Here is a 22,298-nt window from a genome sequence, read left to right as displayed (position 1 = left end):
GATCCTAATGATCTGAGTGATCTGATAGGTTTGTATTCAATGAGCATATTTATGGGATTTAAATCCTGCCATGATTCAAAACTGAAAATAAAGCTCTGAAAGGTTGAAATTTAGTGTTCGCAAACTCAAAATCTTACAAAAAAAAGTTTTGCAACATCGAAAAATAAGATTTGCAAGCTTGCAAAATTTAAAAAAATAAAAATATATCTGCAAACATTATGTTGTTTTTGAGATTTCCTTTTTAGGAACCGCAACATCTTTTTTACGATGTTGCGCAAACAATTTTTCAGAGTTTCAAATTTGTCAGTGTTCTCCCACTGTATAGTTTGTTTTCCAGGTTTGAAACCTTGTAAATGGTGAACTGAAAACTGGTGTGCAAATAGGTTAAAAAAAGTTTTGAAACTCTGAAAACTGAGGTTTGAAAGGGCTAAACTTATTACATTACATTACATTTGCACTCCTTTGCAGACTATTTTTTCAGAGCTAAGTTTACAACACCCACTTTGCGGAGATACGCCCACAAAGTTGCGAGCTTGCGACTCACGTGATTTGTGGCAGCGTTGTCACGCAGCTCTGCTCTGAAACTCTGAAACTCAGACTGAGCGAAAATGAAGCCTCGCAACCTCACAACTTAAAAAAAGCGTGGAGGGAGGGCATTCTGCTCTTGGCCAATGCTTTGCTGTCTGCTGACGTACAGTCCAATCACAAGTCGTGTTTACTGGAAAGGTGGGATTGACCGACTTCTCCGCCAATGACGAAAGCGAACAGGATATGCAAACAGATGCACGGCTCTCTGGCCACAAATCAGTCAATTAACGCCACTAAACAAACCAATAAACCAATTTTCTTAAATTTCTTTATTAAATAATAAGATTTTAAACATCTGTTTACTCTTGTATTTGTAACTGTGTTGAACTGTGTACCGCTGGTTGCGGTAGCCGAACGGACTGCGTACGTGAGCCGCGAAAGCAGCCCGTTAAAGTAACTAAAGCCGTGAGCCCCGACAATACATTTTCGCTCTTTTGTATTATTATTCTAAGGTATGTCCTTTCAATTTGGGAAAACTAATCTGTTGCTGATAACCGATGAATTTAAAGGAAATCCGTATTGCTTTAATACATCATTTAACAGCTGAGCTAAGCCTGCTTGCTGTACTGTGGCCATTGTGGATCCGTTTTTGATTGTTAATTAAACATGATTGCCCATACGATTATTTTACTTATACTGTGTACCAGTGGCGGATGCAGAACGTGACATATGGGTGGGCATGGATTAAGTCCGGGTGGGCCTGAATCTATGGGTGTCACTTTTGAATAAGAAACTATAACAAGTCTATAAAATTCGTCATAACTTCAGGAATCACAAGCGTATTGGTGAGAACACTAATTTAAACAGCATACACACACACCCGAACTGCACGTCACATTTTTGACATTATTGATATACTTAAAATTGTAATGCAACATGACATTAATTAAGCCTTTTTGGTAAAAACAAATTATTGGGGTGTCATAGCCTACAAAAACGAACCTGTACACAGTGACAAGAAATATAAATGAACACAAAAAACCTAATACTTTTTAAAATAGCCTATTAAAACTGTTTAAATATATTACGCTACTAAATGCTTAAAATGAAGCTAACATCATATTCTCTTCATGCAAATCACTAAAAATATATTTTCGTTCTCACATATTTAAGTTAACTTACTAAATAAAGAAAGAAAAAGGGAATTGCTAGAATAATGTTTGACTCTGAGGTTAAACGAAATGACAAATAAATAAACATTTAATATACTTTTTGATGAGCATAAGAGCAAGCGGGTAGCCTACTCGTGAAGAGCGGAGCCGAGGAGCGCGCATATCAGACGTGAACACGAAAGGAATAATGGGTTTAATTATGCTTTCACTTCATTTCCTGACAGTTTCCCTTGTTAGTAGGGATAGTAATGACTAACAAGATGACACCGAATTACATACAATATAATAACCTAACTAAATCTGAGAGAATCCAAACACATTACAATATTTTTTCCTCCGCCAAACGGGCAGGGCGCAGATACATTTTTGTAGCCCTGCATAGGTTTGTTTTGTAGAAAGACTTTCTTTAAAGTGAATTTCGTTTTGTATAAATTGTATTTTAATATTAATCAATGTTTAATCAAACAATTGCCTTGATTTAATAAATAAGAAACAAACCAAGAACGTATGTGGTGTGGATTGAAGTGAACCCGCTATATTTCCGCAGCCTACGTCTTTCTGCTTTTAATGCATTTCTTAAATTAATGTCTCAATTACACAGTAGGCTTATAGGTTGTTATGATATGCTATTTGTTGCTTAAAAGCAATAGGCTATATTGTATAAAGTGTAGCAATAAACGTGCTGTGACTTATAGTGCTGAGTTAGAGAGCTGGTAGGCTATATCAAACAACATCACTGTGATCAGATCTTTTCTTTCTATTTTTTTACCCCGCTGTCATATTTTTTTGTGTGTTTATGTAATTAAGAGGAAAGGGCGCAGCACATATTGATAACGTGTTGTTATTCAAAATACGTTTTCCACTTGCTTGCAAAAAAAGTTCTCAAAGTGATCATTGCTGAAAGCTGCTCGGGAATATTTTTCTCATTAGAACCATAATGTAACGCAACATTCAACTTCTTTATAGTTTTTAAATAGTTATCAGGCTTACTTATAATTTTACTGTTTTTAACATAACATGCAATAGATAAAATACACCATATGAAGTGGTATCCATGTCTAACTATACAGAGTAGTATTTTTTTTACATTTCTGATTGGGCGGGCCAGCTGTCAATCTGGGCGGGTCCAGGCCGACAATTGTAGTTTTTTAGAAGCAAAATGATTGCAAGCAACACAGACGCAACAACGCAGAGGCACAATAAAACTACTGATGTGATGAAGTCACAGGGTCTATTTTTCAAACTATTCATAGCGGCTTTAAGGAGGCTAAATCATCATGGACATGAAATAATCGTATTAGCTTATATGCTATAAAATTTGTTTGTCATTTTCAAATCACATTTAGTAGCCTAATGTGTCAATATATATTTATATTCTTATAATTTATATGATATATAGGCTAATAATAATAATATTTATAGATAATAAATAACGTCCAACACATGCACAAAGAGCCGCATGTTCGACCTTTTCATTGAAAACAAATAAATTTCCCCTTCCCCACGATCTTCGTCCTCATCTTCTCAACCTGTATATGCCGTGAACTTGGACATTTTTGCTAACAAATTTCATTGACGTTCATCTTTACTTCGCTACTTTTCTCTTTTGAGATCCGCTTTCGTATTTTAGAGACATCTCATGAACTCCTCCATTTGACCAAATGACGCAGTTTGCTTATTAAGCATTCAAAACAAGCAGGCCAATTACTGGACACCTTCAGAAATGTTAAGCAATAATGGATATTTTTATTGAATATTCTAGACAACAGTTTTAATAATGCTCACTAATGGTCATGCAGGGTTCAGTAAGTGAGAGATTTTCTTGCGCAGGAACTGCATTCACGCACGGACATTCAAAGTAAAGCGATGAGGTGTAATTTTAAAGGGACTATAAACTCATTATGCGGTGGTTATTTTTTTTCCGGCATCACTGCCCCCCCCCCCCATATTTTACAAGAATAAATAAGGATATTTATTAGAAATAATGTGTTAAAATCTTATTTTATTTGATGTATAGGTTAAACCTAAATAATATCTGTACATTTTACACAAAAATATCTGTTAAATTTGGGGACAAACCAAAATAAATGACAACAAATTATTTCTAATATATATCTTAAATCACCTACTGACATTAAGAGATTTTATTAAGTTTCTTTAGTCTTTTATTTTAGTGATATTTATAAAGCCACTGAATTATTTCTTACAGTGTAGTTTGGTGTTATAACATTGTATATGACATATTACTTTATTACAAAACATAATGTCTTTCATTGTGTCACATCACTGTGATATGATTAACAGTTGTCAGCGGCACATTAATGTGTTCCAGTGGCTGTACTTAGATGCTATGCCTCCCTTTTTTAAATCATAAAAGCTTGATTTTTCGTTTGCTTTTATGGTAAATTTATGTGATGCATTAGAACAAATTCTGACAAAAATAAACCCGAAATAATGAAAACGCAGGCTACCCAAAACAAATTATTTAACTACTTAAATATTTTTTTTACTGTTTATACTTTGACTGAGGCATTTGCCTTATGTTTTAGGGTTAAAATCGCTAAATGTTTAAGGCTTGCCAAAAAGATGATACAGTACATAAAATATACCATACGGTTACCAGAATTATTGTGCATTTTAAAGTAATTACCGTGTGATTAAAAAGATGTCTATTAATATGACAGTTATATGGGCCAGATCCGCGCTCATCTTGAGTTCTTGGCTGGCGTCATCTCTCCGCAGGTGATGGCTCATCTAAGGTCTTCATAAGAGGCTGGATCTCTATCTATCTACTTTTGAAAAGGGAACCTAAGCATTCATTCAGCATTCCTTTCTTTGGTTAAAAGAATAAGGTCGATTTTTCTATTATAAAAATAGTCTAGGCTAGCATGCAAGTGCAGGGTATACAGTATAAGTAAAATAATCGTATGGGCAATCATGTTTAACCCCTTTGCAATCCTGCTATATTTTGCAAAAACGCCTAAAAAAAACATACCCAAAGTAAATTGCATACTGTTCTTGAAGTATTTGGAGTATATGCATGGTTTTGATATCTTTTGAAAGGTGAGATTCTGAAGTTTGTTCCTATACAGTCAGATTCACTTGAAGTCTTACTGTTATAAAGTAATAGAATTTTAAACACACTGAAAGAGGGGAAAAAAAATATTCCGCCTAATTTTTTTTGTAAACTGTTGCCTGCAGATGACTAATAATGGGGAGCTTTTAGCTGAAAAACACATTAGGATCATAGCATGAAGCCTTACAAAGCTTTACCAAGCAAATTTGATTACAATATCTTAGAAAATGTGTGTTTTTCACATGTTTATCCCAGTTTATGTCTAGGCGGCCTTCTAAAAAGGGCACTTGGTGACTCCAAATGGCCCTTTGTAACAATTGACAAAAAATGCTGTTTTTCTTGAATGCTTTAGTGTACAATCATATTCTTGGGCTCTAATGAAAGGTTACACTTAGAGCTACTCTATTCCTTGCCCAACTTTACTGTCAATAATTGCTGACACATAGTAACTGAAGCGTAAACACATTATAGTGTTGAAAAAACTAAATTCCTGAAACTACTTTGTGCAAATAAAGAGACAAAACAAGTGCTAAAGTAATAAAATACTTTAATATTAGAAAAACACACTCTGAATAATATAAAACGCAAACTATTTACAAATTTTACAGTAGCGTTACAGGTTATTGGCAACATGCCACGCGTTGTAACAGTCACGGCTTGGCAAAAAGCACAAAGGCACATCACATGATGAACATTTTACTGGAGTCTTTGCATGGCAGTGCCTGCACCTTAGACGACCTGTGGTGCTGTCTCCACTAATATGCATTGGTTTGTGATGTGCTCTGTGTGAAGCGGGTGATGGAGCGGGTATGCCAGCAGCCGCTGCTGCCAGCTCTTCAATGAGTGTCTCTCTAAATGCCTTCTGGTGCATTGGTACCTCCCCTTTGCCTTTTGCGATGTGCTTGTAAACCAGGAAGGCATTTACAATGGCAATGTCTAAAAAATGATAAAAAAAGGTCTTATACCACTTCTGGGTTTTGTGGATCACCTTATAGTAGCTGATTAGAGCATCGGAAAGGTCCACTCCACCCATGCACCTGTATGGACAGATAAAACAACATTGAGCCACATTTTTTTTTCATCTAAAATAGCATAATAGATTGTTGATCATAAAATACATACCGGTTGTACTCCTTCACTGCTGGTGGAACACAGATGTCCTTCAACACCCAGTGCCCATTTGCATCTCTGACTCTCCGCTGAACAGTGTCTCCTGCGTGGGCTGTGTGAAGTGTCGAACACATGAACACGTCCCTTGTGTCTCGCCACTGGACAAAGAGGAGGGGGTCCTTTCTTATCCATCGGATGGTGCCACGGGGAGATTTAGAGTCCAGACTATTTGTTTTGGTTTTTGGAAAGCCAATTCTATTTGTCCGGATGGTTCCGCATGCCCAAATCTTCTTTTGAAGGAGGTCACAGAAAAGGGAGGGACTTGTGTAGAAGTTGTCAACATACAGCTTGTATCCAGTGCCAAGCAATTGTGTGTCAACAAGCTCCATAACAGACTCATAACTGAGCCCCTTGCCACTGTTTCCCTGCAGCTTCCCCTCATATACAAAGAAGTCCCATGTATAGCCATTGCTGGAGTCTGCCAAAACAAAAAGTTTATACCCCCAGCGAACAGGCTTATTTTTCATGTATTGTTTCAGCCCAATACGTGCTTTAGAGGCAACCATCCGCTCATCTATTGAAATTTCCTGGCCAGGGTGATAGTTTGCTTTGCAGGCATTCCTTATTTCAACATACAGTGGCTTTATTTTGCACAGTCGGTCAAATTCTGCCGTACCTCTTCTTTGCTCATTGGCAGCATCATCCACCAAGCTACTGATGTGAAGGGAGTGGCAGATCCTAAGAAATTTCTTTCCTGTCATAAGACTTTTAGGGAATGGCAAGCTGTATAGGTTACCCCCTCGCCAGAAATCAGTTAGCGCAGGGAGTTTGACAAGACCCATATAAATGACCATGGCAATGAAAGCAAACATATCTTCTAATGTCACATCTATCCACGGGTTGGAGGGCTTCGAGTAATGAGTTGAGCCATAGTCATTGGTGTTTTGAATAATTGTACGTAATGTGGAGTTTGTAAAAAAAAGTTGAAAAAGCTGTAAAACTGTGTATGTAGCTGTCGAGATCACCTTAGGTCCGGGTGAATTGGTGGGTCTGAAGGTGGGCTGTTGTGGTGTCACGTCTGGAATATCAACATCATTCCATCTCTCCTCAGATGTGCTGGTTGACATCTCTGCTTCACTGCTTCTGCTGCCACTTCTTCCTCTCCCTCGTACAGTACCTCTTCCTCTCCCTCTCCCTCTGCCTCTGCCTCTTGGTCTTCTGGTTGCAGAACCTCTCTGGGAAGTTGAGGGAAGAGGCTCCTCTCCTGATGAGGTGCTGTCATCATGTCCTTCAACAAGTGCTTTTTTGCTGACAGGCATCCAGTCTTCATCTGATTCACTGTCAGATGATTCTCTGTAATATAAAATATAAATAAATTATTTTGGAAAAATATCTATATACGGGCACAAATATACCTGTGCATGAGCGCACACAAACACATACACTCGTGCATAAGCCCACACTAAAACAAACACATACACTCGTATGCATTAGCGTACACAAACACATACACTCGTATGCATTAGCGTACACAAACACATACACTCTTGTGCTTGAGCGCACACAAACACATACACTCTTGTGTACACAAACAACTACACTCGTGCATGAGCGCACACAAACACATACACTCTTGTGTACACAAACAACTACACTCGTGCATGAGCGCACACAAACACATACACTCGTGCATGAGCACACACAAAAACAAACACATACACTCGTGCATGAGCACACACAAAAACAAACACATACACTCTTGTGCTTGAGCGCGCACAAACACATACACTCTTGTGGATACAAACAACTACGCTCGTGCATGAGCGCACACAAACACATACACTCGTGAATGAGCGAACACAAAAACAAATACATACAGTTTTGTGCATACGCGCACACAAACACATACACTCTTGAGCATGAGCGCACACAAAAACACACACTTTTGTGCATGAGCGCACACAAACACATACACTCTTGTGTATGGGCGCATACAAACACATACACTCGTACCTGAGCGCAAACAAACACATACACTCGTACCTGAGCGCAAACAAACACATGCACTCTTGCATGAGCTCACCAAACACGCACGAGATAAGTTATCAGGAACACATCAAAACACAAACCTCAGTACCAACAGTAAAATATGTTTTATAATACAATAAAACACTTACTTGTCGAGTGTGACATCTCCGCCATCCAAAAATATTTCCTCCGCTACTGAGTCGACGCCGGACGAAACATCGCTCTCTTCCTCCGAAATATCTTCCTCAGATAAATCACTCTCACGCCTTGTGCATTGTTCGACAACTTCTTCAAGAGAGAAGTTTCTTTTGCTTACTCTTTTAGACATTTTCCAATTGTACAACGTTTTATCTTATCAAACTCTTCCCTAGCAGTTGTTGCGCACGGTAGCGAATCACTGTCTGATTTTACGCACAACCAACCAGGTGTTTTTGCAGGGACCTATCTTCCTATTGGTTGAATCTTTCCCGTGAAGCTGCATATCAAACTTTTCAGAATCTTATTGGCTATCTGATACGCCCATCAGAAGTAAACTCTAACGCGACAGGATCGATCTACTGTCAATCAAATAGAGGATGGTCCCATCCTCGCTCCTGGGCGTTCCATTAGTATTGCTGGCTGTTGCCACCTCTAAGATGCACCTATTGGCTCAAATGAGGTGTCAATCGAAAGGGCAGAGGTTGGGGGCCATTTTGACATTATCAAATCGGCAATGTTTACAAGTGAAGAGACGCTAAACCACCGAATGCGTCGTAGATTTGATAGATTTGTTGGCTACTTGTAAATGATACTACTATGTTCCTTGGATGTTTATTGACTTATATGTGTGTTGTGGACTAAATATTTCACTGAATTGAATTTCACAAGAATCTCAGCTTTTCAGGGATATGTGATATGTTTAGGTTTGTTTATTTTTAAGTTGATGTATTTTCCGATGTTGCTATCCTTAACATGCAGTGTACCGCCGACGGGACAGCAAAATGCTATCAGGTTAATTAACAATCAAAAACGCATCCACAATGGCCACAGTACAGCAAGCAGGCTTAGCTCAGCTGTTAAATGATGTATTAAAGCAATACGGATTTCCTTTTAATTCATCGGTTATCAGCAACAGATTAGTTTTCCCAAATTAAGAAGGGCAAACCTTAGAATAATAATACAAAATAGCGGAAATGTATTGTCGGGGCTCACGCCTTTAGTTACTTTAACAGGCTGCTTTCGCGGCTCACGTACGCAGTCCGTTCGGCTACCGCAACCAGCGGTACACAGTTCAACACAGTTACAAATACAAGAGTAAACAGATGTTTAAAATCTTATTATTTAATAAAGAAATTGAAGAAAATTGGTTTATTGGTTTGTTTAGTGGCGTTAATTGACCGATTTGTGGCCAGAGAGCCGTGCATCTGTTTGCGTATCCTGTGCGCTTTCGTCATTGGCGGAGAAGTCGGTCAATCCCACCTTTCCAGTAAACACGACTTGTGATTGGACTGTACGTCAGCAGACAGCAAAGCATTGGCCAAGAGCAGAAGGCCCTCCCTCCACGCTTTTTTTAAGTTGTGAGGTTGCGAGGCTTCATTTTCGCTCAGTCTGAGTTTCAGAGTTTCAGAGCAGAGCTGCGTGACAACGCTGCCACAAATCACGTGAGTCGCAAGCTCGCAACTTTGTGGGCGTATCTCCGCAAAGTGGGTGTTGTAAACTTAGCTCTGAAAAAATAGTCTGCAAAGGAGTGCAAATTTAATGTAATGTAATAAGTTTAGCCCTTTCAAACCTCAGTTTTCAGAGTTTCAAAACTTTTTTTAACCTATTTGCACACCAGTTTTCAGTTCACCATTTACAAGGTTTCAAACCTGGAAAACAAACTATACAGTGGGAGAACACTGACAAATTTGAAACTCTGAAAAATTGTTTGCGCAACATCTTAAAAAAGATGTTGCCGTTCCGAAAAAGGAAATCTCAAAAACAACATAATGTTTGCAGATATTTTTTTATTTTTTTACATTTTGCAAGCTTGCAAATCTTATTTTTCGATGTTGCAAAACTTTTTTTTGTAAGATTTTGAGTTTGCGAACACTAAATTTCAACCTTTCAGAGCTTTATTTTCAGTTTTGAATCCTGGCAGGATTTAAATCCCATACATATTAGCAATGTATTGAGGTCCTAGTCCACTGAGTGATTTATATACCATTAATATTACTTTAAAATCAATCCTAAATGTAACTGGTAGCCAGTGTAGCGACCTGAGGACTGGTGTGATATGTTCATATTTTCTGGTTCTGCTCAGAATCCTGGCAGCAGCGTTCTGAATGAGCTGGAGCTGTCTTATGGTCTTTTTGGGAAGGCCAGTGAGGAGGCCATTACAATAATCCACCCTGCTGGTGATGAAAGCATGCACAAGTTTCTCTAAGTCTTGTCTGGAAACAAAGCATCTAATTCTTGCGATATTTTTGAGATGATAGTATGCTGATTTAGTTATTGCTTTGACATGACTACTGAAACTAAGGTCAGACTCCAGAATCACACCAAGATTCCTGACTTGATTTTTAGTTGTTTGACCCCTAGCGTCAAGGTATGCATTCACCTTGAGAACTTCATCTTTGTTTCCAAACGCAATGACTTCAGTTTTCTCTTTGTTTAACTGAAGAAAGTTTTGGCACATCCAACTGTTAACTTCATCAATGCATTTGCACAGGGAGTCAATGGGGCTGTAGTCGTTAGGTGATAGAGCTAAGTAGATCTGGGTGTCGTCTGCATAACTGTGATAGGCAATTTTGTTCTCTCTCATTATTTGGCTTAGTGGGAGCATATACAGGTTGAACAGGAGTGGCGCAAGAATTGAGCCTTGCGGGACTCCGCATGTCATGGATGTCCACTCAGATTTATGGCCACCTATACTTACATAATAACCTCTCCGTTCTAAGTATGACCTGAATATCATTTATTATCTTTATGAGCGCTGTCTCTGTACTGTGGTGTGGTCTGAAACCAGATTGAAAAATGTCAAAGTAACCATTAGAAATTAGGAATTTGTTCAGCTGATTGAAAACAACTTTTTCAATGATCTTGCCTATGAAAGGAAGATTTGAGATTGGTCTGTAGTTGCTCAATACAGTGTTATCTAGGCTGCTCTTTTTCAGGAGGGGCTTAACAACTGCAGTTTTAAGGGACTTTGGAAAAGTGCCAGAGTTAAGTGATGAATTTACCACTTTTAGGAGATCTGCTTCTAAACAGTTAAAGACACTTTTGAAAAAAGATGTTGGGAGTGTGTCAAGGGCGCAGGTTGATGTTTTAAGATGCTGTACTATTTCTTCCAAAATTTTACCATCAACTGCTTCGAAATCAGACATCGTAACTACTTTCTGATGTTGTGGTCTGATTTGTCTGACCCCGGCGCAACTCAAGGATGTGCTGATCACCTTTCTGATATTATTGATTTTCTCAGAGAAGAAGTTAGCAAACTCACTACATTTGCTGTCTGAGAGCATTTCACTTGGAATGTGACTTGGGGGGGTTGTTAGTCTCTCTATAGTAGCAAAAAGAGTGTGTGTGTTATTTATGTTTTTGTTTATAATATTTGAAAAGAAAGTCTGTCTAGCTTTCCCTAGTTCCACACTGAAAGCACGAAGGCTGTCTTTATAGATTTTATAATGGACTACAAGTTTTGTCTTCCGCCACATGCGCTCAGCTTTTCTGCATTGTCTCTTCATATTCTGCACCTCTGTTGAGTTTCTCCAAGGTGATTTTTGCCTGCCATTCTTCTTCCTGACTTTTACAGGAGCAATATCATCGATTGCACTCTTAACTTTCAAATTAAAGGAATCAAGGAGAAAATCAACAGAGTCTGCAGATATGCTTGGTGTTAAAGATATAGCCTTCATAAATAGCACATTGGTGTTCTCATTTAAGGATCTCTTTTTGACAGACACAGATTTAGTTTCAATAGTAGGAGAGATTAATATATCAAAGAAAATACAGAAATGATCAGACAGTGCTACATTCTTAATAACAATTGATGAAATGTTTAAACCCTTACTGATAATTAAATCTAGAGTGTGTCCACGATTGTGTGTGGGTCCATGTACATGTTGAGTCAGATCAAAAGTATTTAAAACAGCTGTGACATCTTTTGTCATAATGCTTTCTGGCTTATCTATGTGAATGTTAAAATCTCCAGCAATAGCAAAACAGTCAAACTCTGAGGAAATCATTGATAACAGTTCTGTAAAGTCCTCAATAAATGCTGGAGAGTATTTTGGGGGCCTGTAAATAATGATCAGTAGAATGCGTGGGGTACCTTTCAACACAATACCTAGATGTTCAAAAGACGGGTAATTCCCAAATGACACTTGCTTACATTGATAGACATCTTTAAAAAGAGCAGCTAGACCTCCCCCTCTCCTATCAGTTCTGCAAAAACTCATATAAGTAAAGTTAGGAGGGGCTGTTTCATTAAGGACTGTTGCACTGTAGCTTTTTTCTAGCCATGTTTCATTTAGAAACATAAAATCCAGGTTGTTTGTGGCTATTAAGTCGTTGACTAGAAGTGATTTGTTTCCAAGTGAACAGATATTTAAAAGTGCTAACTTAACAGTACAATTTTTTTCCCTAACAGAGATCTTAGATTGACAAGTCACAGGCAGCAAATTAGATTGATTTGCCACACGATAATAAGAACTCCTTGAGTGTGGCTGTGGTCTCCCGCAACCTCCATACCCCTCGAGACACCGGTAGCCACAAAACGGGCGAACAAACACCAACAAGCACAAAGTCTCGTCTCTCTCTTCCACTCATCAGTTAAAACAAGTCCCTTTTAAAAGAGTGCTGATTTGGTGCCGGTGAATCCAGATGAAGGCTACAAAACTAGCACCTGATCACCTGGTGTAAAAACATGAGATTCTACATGTTAATCATAGTACTTTTTCATCATACTCTGCGCTCTGACAAGATTTTCTTACGTCTACGAATAAATGTCTACGAAAACCATTCACATATTCCAACAAATTTTGTGGAGGATCATCTTCACACAGTCCTTTCCGCAAAACAGAGAGAGGACCTCGTACACTAGCTGCGTTTATATGGACATTTGTAATCCGTTTAAATGATCAATCTGAATAAAAATGCTCCATGTAAACACCTCAATCGGACTAAAAAGTGCCAATCTGATAAAAAATCTAATCCGCTTGTTAGGGGTGGTTTATACCTTTTGTAATCCGCTCAAAAGGACATGTATACACTTGATCGGATGGATAACTGAAACTGGGACGCTCTGCGCATGTGCCATCTTTTATTTTTTTAATGGCGGTTGGTAAACCCTCTGAAAGGCGCATTTCCGCCACCTGCAGGACGGGAGTGTTGAGCATATTCACACGTGCAATGACGTTGTTACGAACGACACAACTCCAGAATCCCAATGCAGAGGGTTTTTAATGAAACACTGAATCAGTAGGGTATGTATAATAAAAAACACTCAATGTCTTCATGTGATGTATGTGTGAATGTATGTGTGTAAATGCAAAACACTCTAAGTGGGAAACACAGATGGGCTGTAGGACATCCACTTTCAATAAACACTCGATGTAATCCTCATAGGGCACAGAGAGTGATTCCTGGCGGGACAATGAGAGAGAGAGGCGGTCAATACTTCAGCAGAGTCCGTGCTGGACAGCGCACTGTAGCAGTCCGAGTGAAGCGCAGAATTACGCGCCCGAGAGCGCACTGCGGCTGGACAGCGCTAGGTGTAGAGCAGCGCTCGGAGATACCACTGACAGAGTGTTCACAGAGGAATGACGGTTGACACACCAATCGGGAGAGACTGACGGCAGGACGGGGAAATCTAAAGAGGCAAAGGCAGCAGAGAGCTCGGTGAATAATCCAATAACGAGAAACAGATACTAGGCACAAACAAGACTGGAACTAGACAAGCTAGCGGGCAGGCACATACAGTACAAAGACGAACTTGCAAAGAACAAAGGAAACGAGGGGAATTTAAATCAAACCGGATTGGACAATAATAAGAATCAGGTGCGGGACGCAGGTGAGAGAAGTCAGAGGTAATGAGATCACCAGGTGGAAGACGCGCACGTGTGGAGCTGTCAAAACAAAAACACAACACATAGTGAAACAAAGACAAAGCAGCCAATGAGACCGAAATCATAACAGACGTAGAATTGCCGTGATGACATGTGACGCAAATATTTGAGTTTGTTTTGTTGAAGGAAGTCACAAGAAGTGTTTGTCTTGTTAATCTTGTTCCTATTATCCTTCCAATTCCCCATAAAGTGATACAAGATAGCGTTGTCCGGTCAGTCCATGATTTATTCTCTGATCCACAAACGCGTGTGTTTGGACTCGCTCTCGCGAACGGTCTCTGCAGCACTGCGTGAAGTAAAATACACTTTTTGGGCACACGTGAATGGGTGTTTTTGCTGCTGCTTTATAATCAGTGAGGCACAAAGCAAATCTTGAAACAGCGTGAAACTATATTTGTGCAATGTGCGCATGTCAAATGATCAAATCTGATGTAAATCTTGTGTCATATAAACACGCACGTCAATCCGATCACATTATTAAGTGTTCATGTAAACGCTATGATAGGATTTATTAATCGGAAGGATTTTAATCCGATGGAGGCAAAATGTGTCCATGTAAGCTAGTGTGACCAAAAACCAGATCATTTGGACTAAATCCCAAGCTCTCTTGTTGTACTTCTCTAGCTGCAAGTAATAACCAGGGTAACCTTTCCTCCCAGTCACGGTTCAACTCCACACAGTAAGCACGTAACAATCATTTTAATGTTTGGTGAAACTGTTCAAGCGCACCTTAACTTTTAGAGTGATATACACTTGATTGATTATGTCTCCCCTTATGAAAAAGAAGTTTATTGAAGTGTGCTATAAGTATTCTTCTTTTAAACTTAAAATAAGAAAGTAAACTTTCAGTTTACTTTTTATGTACTTCTCTAAAATGTACTTTAGGTACTTCTCAGAAATACACTTAAATTGTACTAAAGTATACTTGACCTATACTGACTGAAATGTCTAAGTATATTTGGCCTATACTTGTTTAGTGACAAATACTTAAAAGTATAAAGTAAAAATGCAACAACGAAAGTACATCAAGAAAGCTGCAAAAGCCATATGAATAGCCCTGGTGAAAAATACATATACTTTATTGTATTTCAAATATATTTAACTTTGCAATAGTACATTACAAATATACTTAGAAAGAAATGTACCATATTTTAATATATTGAAAGTATTATGCTTACAACATATTTGCTTACAATTAAACTTTTAACATATTTAAAAATAATTATAATTTAGTATATTTTTTAAAAGTATACTTTAAAAAATATACTTGGAGTTAAAGTTCTGTGCAATTTTTAAAGTATACTAATTTGAATTTATTTTAAAGTTTATTTTAGGTTTACTTTATCTGTTAAAGTTATCATTATAATAATGCACTGACAGCATATTTATAAAATACATTATTTAGCATCCTTTAGAAACACTATATTTTAAGTAAATTTTGAAAGTATATGTAGTGTACAAATGTATATTATCTTTATGGAGAATCTTTAGTGTTAGTAAACTAGTAAGTTATTAATTTTGTGCTGCAGGTATACTTGCAAGTATTCTTTTACTATACTTTTAGTTAACTAGTGTACTCATACTGAAAGTGTACATGCAAGTGTTCTGTTAGTGTACTCTTAGTAAACTAGTAAGTTACTAATTGTGTGCTGCAGGTATACTTGCAAGTTTTCTTTTACTATACTTTTAGTTAACTAGTAGTTTACTACTCAACTTTACTTTAAGTGAACTTAACATCATACTATAAATATAAATATATTGCACTTAAAGTACAATACAATGTGTATTTTTTTACTTGTACCTTTTAATTGTACTTTCAATTTGAAGCTAAATCTTTCGTATGCTATCGGTGAGCTAATCAAACAAAAATAATAAATACAAAAATTATATATATATAATGGGACACTACAGTGGGACACTGTAGAAATTGTAAAAAAGGAATGGAATAATTTACAAATCTCATAAACTTATATTTTATTCACAATAGAATCTAGACTATCTCTGCCCATCTTGACTTCTGAGAGACACTGCCACACTTTTTATACCCAATCATGTTGCCAATTTAGTTGCAAATTGGTCCTTTAGTTGTTCCTTATATGTACATTTAACTTTTATACTCTTATTGCTACCTGTCCCAACTTTTTGGGAATGTGTAGCTCTCATAGAATCCAAATTGAGCCAATATTTGGCATGACATTTCAAAATGTCTCACTTTCAACATTTGATATGTTATTTATATTATATTGTGAATAAAATATAAGTTTATGAGATTTGTAAATTATTCCATTCCTTTTTTACAATTTCTACAGTGTCCCAACTTTTTCTGATTTGAGGTTGTATATATATATCTATATATATGGCTGAACCCCCTGAATATTAACTTTCGTTCTGGACTCCATTTCCCATAATCCCGCATGCCTGGACTGATTAGTCTGCCACCTGAAACTCATTGGACAGCCTATATAAACTCTCTGGAAACATTCAGTCAGTGCAAAGTTTTGATTTGTACGGCTGTCATTGCTGACCCTTTTGCCTGTTTCATGACTACGAGATTTGCCTGCCCTACATTGCTGTGTTTGCTGTTGTTTGACCTTGCCTGTTGGAATATGAGTTTGTTTAATAAAAACCTGCAGATGGATCCTCAGTGTCAAAGTGCTTTGTTACACAAGCAGCACACAATAAGTAACCTACTAGTTTACTAAGAGTACACTAACAAAACACTTGCATGTACACTTTCAGTATATGACTAGTAAACTACTAGTTAACTAAAAGTATATTTAAAAAACACTTGGAAGTATACCTGCAGCACACAATAAGTAACCTACTAGTTTACTAAGAGTAATCTAACCGAACATTTGCATGTACACTTGAAGTATAAGTCTAGAAAACTACTAGTATACTCATGAGTTCACTTGCAGTACAAATGAAGAACTAATTGTGCACTAGTTGTACACTTAAAGTTGACTACTCTTACACTTATAGTACACTTAGAAGTAGGGATGCGTCGATACCGATACCAGTATCTAGTATCGGCCTCGATACCAAATTTTTTAAAGTACTCGTACTCGTTAAAAGTCATCCGATACCGGGGACCGATACCACGGTCGAGAAATGTCTTTGTTTGTGCGGCGTGTAAGGGGTTAATCACAGGCGCCGAGTGCCCGCCTCCGGGCCCCGCCTGCAGCTCAGAGCGAGGAGAAGGTGAGGCGAGACGAGACAATGTCAGCCGTGTGGAACTATTTCAAAGTGAATGAAGACGACAAAACAAAGGCGGACTGCAAATTATGCTCAGCGAAATTGTCCAGAGGAGGCTCAAAAGGTAGCGCACTTAACACAAGTAATTTAATCAAGCACCTAAAATCCCAACACGACAACGAGTACAAAGAGTTTACCCACGCTTCTAAACCAACACAACCCACGCTGCAGCAAACTCTTGCAAGACGTGAGAAAATGTCCAGAGACAATCCACGTGCTGTTAAAATAACACAGGCAATTATCGAGTACATTGCATTGAGTGACCAGCCACTCTCGGAGGTAGAAAATGTGGGATTCCTGCGTCTCCTCCATGTTCTGGAGCCCAGATATGATGTCCCAAGCCGCAGCTACATGACTGACACGGAGCTGCCTAAACTACACGACTCCGTGAAAAAACATATCCACAGCCTACTGCAAGCTTCGTCTGCGTTTAGTTTCACCACAGATATTTGGACAAGCAGTGTTAGCCCTGTGTCGCTAATTAGCCTAACCTCCCAGTGGATAGACGAGAGTTTCACACCGCAACGAGCCATATTACATGCGAAACAATTCCGCGGCTCGCACACCAGCCAGGCTATAGCGCATGTGTTTGAGGAAATGCTCCAGACATGGGGTATACCTAAAACATCAGTACATGTTGTGCTTCGTGACAACGCCAAAAACATGATTAAAGCCATGAATGACGCAGGGCTCCCAAGTCTGCCGTGTGTCGCGCACACGCTCCAACTGGCTGTTCACGAGGGCTTATTAGCACAGAGGAGCATAGCTGATGCTATAGCAGTGGGGCGGAAAATAGTTGGGCATTTTAAACATTCCGCCTTAGCCTACTCCCGCCTCGAGGACATTCAGGGACAGCTCAACCAGCCAACAAAGAGACTGCAGCAGGACGTACAGACGCGCTGGAACAGCACGTATTACATGCTCCAGTCCCTCATTGAGCAAAAGCGAGTGCTGGGGGTGTATGTGTCCGAGCATGAACTCCCTGACTTTCTCACCGCTAACCAATGGGCTCTTATGGAGAAGACTGTTGCCATCCTCGCCCCCTTTGAGGAACTAACTAAAAAAGTGAGCAGCTACGACGCACTAGCCTCTGATGTCATCCCAGCTGTGACTGTGCTAGTGAGACTTCTAAACAGAGAAACAGACGAGGACCACGGCGTCAAGACAATGAAAGCAACCTTACTGGCAGCTGTCAAGAAGCGCTTCAGTGACATCGAGACCAACCCACTGTACTTCATCTCCACCATACTTGACCCAAGGTAAAGTCTGTGTGCTATTCAATGATAAACTACAGTACTAAATGTAAGATTAATTTCCATCTGAAATATTATATTATATTTTTGTAACTAAAATACACAAATACAAATATATGCAATATATATAATATGAAATATATTTCCCTTATTACTGCCAGAAATGGCTGGCATTTATGACAGTGGTTTAGGGGAAACTAAAATCTGTCCTATTTTTCCACATATTAATACATTCATGAATTTTGTTCAGGTATAAAGATCGCTTCTTCTCCCACAATGCTCTGGAGGCCAAGCTGCACCTGAAGCAGGAGCTGCAGATGATGTCCAGAGCTGAGGCAGAGGGGAGTCAGGCAGAAGCTGCAGAACCTCCTGCTAAACTGTTCCTCAGGGCCCAGGCCAGCACTAGCAGCAGTCTGGACACTCTATTTGAAGAAATAGCTAAGGAGCAGCCCCAGGCAGCACAGCCGCTGGCGGCAGGTGCTTCCATTGAGCTCGACATATACCTCGGAGAGGCCCCAAGCCCTCGTGAAGACAGTCCTCTAAAGTACTGGGGTGTCAACAAAATCCGGTTCCCCACTTTGGCTAAAATGGCCCATAAATACCTCTCAGCCCCATGTAGCAGTGTGGAAAGTGAAAGGCTTTTTAGCTCAGTGTCACACATTATAGATGAAAAAAGAAACAGGCTGACTGCTGATAATGCAGAAAAGCTACTTTTCTTAAAAAAAAACCTGCCACTCACTTTTTCTAAATAGGCTCCATTAAGTAAGTTGTCTTACACTCGATGTTAATACCTACCTCAGTTGCACTGACTGCCATAGGTCTATGTTGGTGGATGTTGTTAGTTTGTTCAAATATTGTGCACTAAATTGAAAAGATGTTTATTAATGCCCCTTGTGGTGTCCAAAATTGCACTGTCACTGTTTACATTTTTTTTATATAATTATTTATTTTGTAATATGTTGAATACAACATGCTTTTCATTTTAAATAAATGTTCTTAATTCCAAACTTGTCCCTTGTTTCTTTGTTAAATTATATGACTAAAGCTGATACCTGTAAATTTAATTCATTTTTTTATTAAGTACTCGGTATCGGTATCGGCGAGTACTGAAATGCAAGTACTCGTACTCGTACTCGTTTTCCAAAAAAGTGGTATCGGTGCATCCCTACTTAGAAGTATACTTTTATATACTAAAAGTGGGCCAATTTAGTCCTAAGCGGTATTCAAGCAGTACACTTACAAGTTTACTACTAGAACATAAATGTTAGTACACTTACTACATAAAGTATACTTAAAACTATACTCCAACATTACTTAAGTATACTTAATATAATGAACTTGAAGTATACTTCTTTTTCGTAAGGGTCACCTTAAGTGTAGTAGTGTAGCATAAGTTTTATTTATTCCTAAATGACCTGCTACTTCACCATGAGCAACCTTCATTACCATTTCACAGAACTGTTTTGGTAGCACTAATACCAACTTGAATTACAGCCTCTCCAATCAAACCTTTTTAACAAGGAACATATTTCCTCAAAAGTTGCTCATCTTGGACAAAATATCCACTGACAGCACTTCTCACCTCTTGTGATGAAATAACATCCTCAAACAATGTCTGCAACCCAGGATCATTTTGTTGGGCCTTTACCAACTCTCTATTTGAAGGGGCTTTGACTTTTAAGTAACATTTTTATCCTTTTTATAAAAAATTATGGATATCGGATAACGCCATTCCTAAAAAAATACTGGGATACAAATTTTTGTTCATATCGCACTAAATGCAGGGTCCATAATCTCTGAACGCCAATGTTGACATTTGAGATCACCTAAACAAACACGCCCCTACCCCAATAGAATCTGGACCTTCTTTTGATAGACCCGCCCCACACATATACAACCCAGACAATGATGTCACAGTAGACACACACCTTACTGCTGATTGGCTACAAGTGTGCTTAGTCAGCCCGACTCCCTTTTCCAAAGCGTTGCAGCCTCTGGAGCCTCCTGTATACATCATCAAGATTGTCTTATTTCAGAAAATTTGCAATTATAAAGTTGACTATTATTCTTATTTAATCATAAATTTTTGTAATATGCATATGACTTGTGAATGTAATGCTCAGTTAACTGTAATAAAACCGTCTCGATGACGTTACGTATGCAATCCCTCAGAAACACTTCCATTTCTGTATTTGTTTGTGTTGCGAGCATCTGCAGTCCATTTGTTGTCAAACTGATGAAGATATTTTTTAATTTGCTGGGGGGTTTCTATTTGTATGAATCAGAATCATTTTATTTCGCCAAGTATACTTACATATACAAGGAATTTGTTTCCAGTAGATGTTAAATACTCTCTATACTTTAACATTTAAACATAATACACTGCAAAAAATGACTTTCTCACTTAGTATTTTTGTCTTGTTTTCAGTAGAAATATCTGAAAATTCTTAAATCAAGATGTATTTTCTTGATGGGCAAAATTACCTAAGAAAATAATACTAGTTTTTAGACAAAAAATATACAATTTAAGTGAAATTGTCCTTAAAACAAGCAAAATTATCTGCCAATTCAAGTTATTTTTGCTTGTTTTAAGCACAAATTCACTTAAATTGTATATTTTTTGTCTAAAAACTAGTATTATTTTCTTAGGTCATTTTGCTCATCAAGAAAATACATGTTGATTTAAGAATTTTTTGATATTTCTACTGAAAACAAGACAAAAATACTAAGTAAGAAAGTCATTTTTTGCAGCGTAATACATGTGTTTTCTTGTTTCCTGTCGGCCACCTTAGAAAATAGTGCTAAAATTAAAACTACATTAAAATTCATTATCCTACAATTAAAACAACATTTAGCCATTTAACAGATGCTTTTAACAAATCGTCCAAATAAATTATATTGTGGTGGTAGATTTGCCATGAACACCCGACTGACTTAAGATGTCTTAAAGGGGCGCTAACCTAGGTGTTTTCAGCATGTAGCCCCAGTGATTTTTGGTTCTCATCTGTGTATGCTGTGTGTTGCCATCCTAGTCCTGTTAATAAAGATTCCTGTGTATTTTGTATCCAGTTGTCCTTCGTCTCCTTGTGAATACAGATACGTGACAATATATGTGTCTACAAACTTTGTAGTTTTGTATAATTCACATAAAGTCTCTGTTCTCTACAGGTTGGAGCGGTGTAATATCACAGAAAAAAGTTGTGTTGCTCTGACTTCAGCTCTGAGATCAAACCCATCATCACACCTGAGAGAACTGGATCTGTTTGAGAATAAACTCACAGATTCAGGAGTGAAGCTGATCTCTGACCTAAAAGATGATCCACATTATAAACTACAGACAGTACGGTGAGTAAAGCTCACTTAAATAAATGTTTAAAGTAAACTCGTGCAGTGTAATTTAAATCCTAGGATATAAATGTAAGAAATATAAATTGATCTGCTGCTGTTATAGGCTGTGTATCCTTTAAACCCAACAAACAGAAAGTATGAAGTGTACATGAACAACACTTGATGCTTTGTCAGATCAACACAATAAGATTTCAATCCAATGTCTGAGTCTGTTTACTAACTGTGATGTTGAGTTTGTTCACTCCAGGATTTAATACTGTGATCTTACTCTTCTTACACATTATATATGATGTTTGTTAATGGGGTTTGTTTGATAGGCCGACACCTCTATAGTTATGCACACTTGACTAGATGTTCATCTTAAACTCTTTTTATAACAACTTGGTTTTTATTTCATGTTTTAAGCATTATTTATCAAATCATCAGAATACAGACAGAAATA

General features: G+C 38.0%; 3 protein-coding genes across 3 annotated transcripts in view; 2 read left to right on the top strand and 1 right to left on the bottom strand.

Annotated features, from left to right (window-relative positions):
* LOC135771698 (uncharacterized) overlaps nucleotides 1-22,298 on the bottom strand; it is a 232,922-nt gene that overhangs the window by 50,106 nt on the left and 160,518 nt on the right. The gene's annotated exons all lie outside the window — the stretch shown is intronic.
* The window catches only part of LOC135771672 (uncharacterized), a 62,682-nt gene that overhangs the window by 37,268 nt on the left and 3,116 nt on the right, over nucleotides 1-22,298 (top strand). Inside the window, exon 16 of the mRNA XM_073815428.1 lies at nucleotides 21,677-21,853. Within this exon, the coding sequence (XP_073671529.1) occupies nucleotides 21,677-21,853 (177 nt within the window). The remainder of the gene's footprint in view (nucleotides 1-21,676; nucleotides 21,854-22,298) is intronic.
* Nucleotides 16,873-19,673, top strand: LOC135770665 (zinc finger BED domain-containing protein 4-like). The gene is made up of 2 exons (XM_065280349.2): nucleotides 16,873-18,514; nucleotides 18,759-19,673. Exons 1-2 carry the CDS (start codon nucleotides 17,220-17,222, stop codon nucleotides 19,258-19,260), a joined length of 1,797 nt encoding a protein of 598 aa, XP_065136421.1. The 5' UTR covers nucleotides 16,873-17,219; the 3' UTR covers nucleotides 19,261-19,673.

This window comes from Paramisgurnus dabryanus, chromosome 8 (genome assembly GCF_030506205.2).
Source record: "Paramisgurnus dabryanus chromosome 8, PD_genome_1.1, whole genome shotgun sequence".
In the NCBI taxonomy this organism is placed as follows: Eukaryota; Metazoa; Chordata; class Actinopteri; order Cypriniformes; family Cobitidae; genus Paramisgurnus; species Paramisgurnus dabryanus.
The sequence above is the reverse complement of the archived record's forward strand: the minus strand, read 5'-3'. Positions and strand labels throughout refer to the sequence as shown.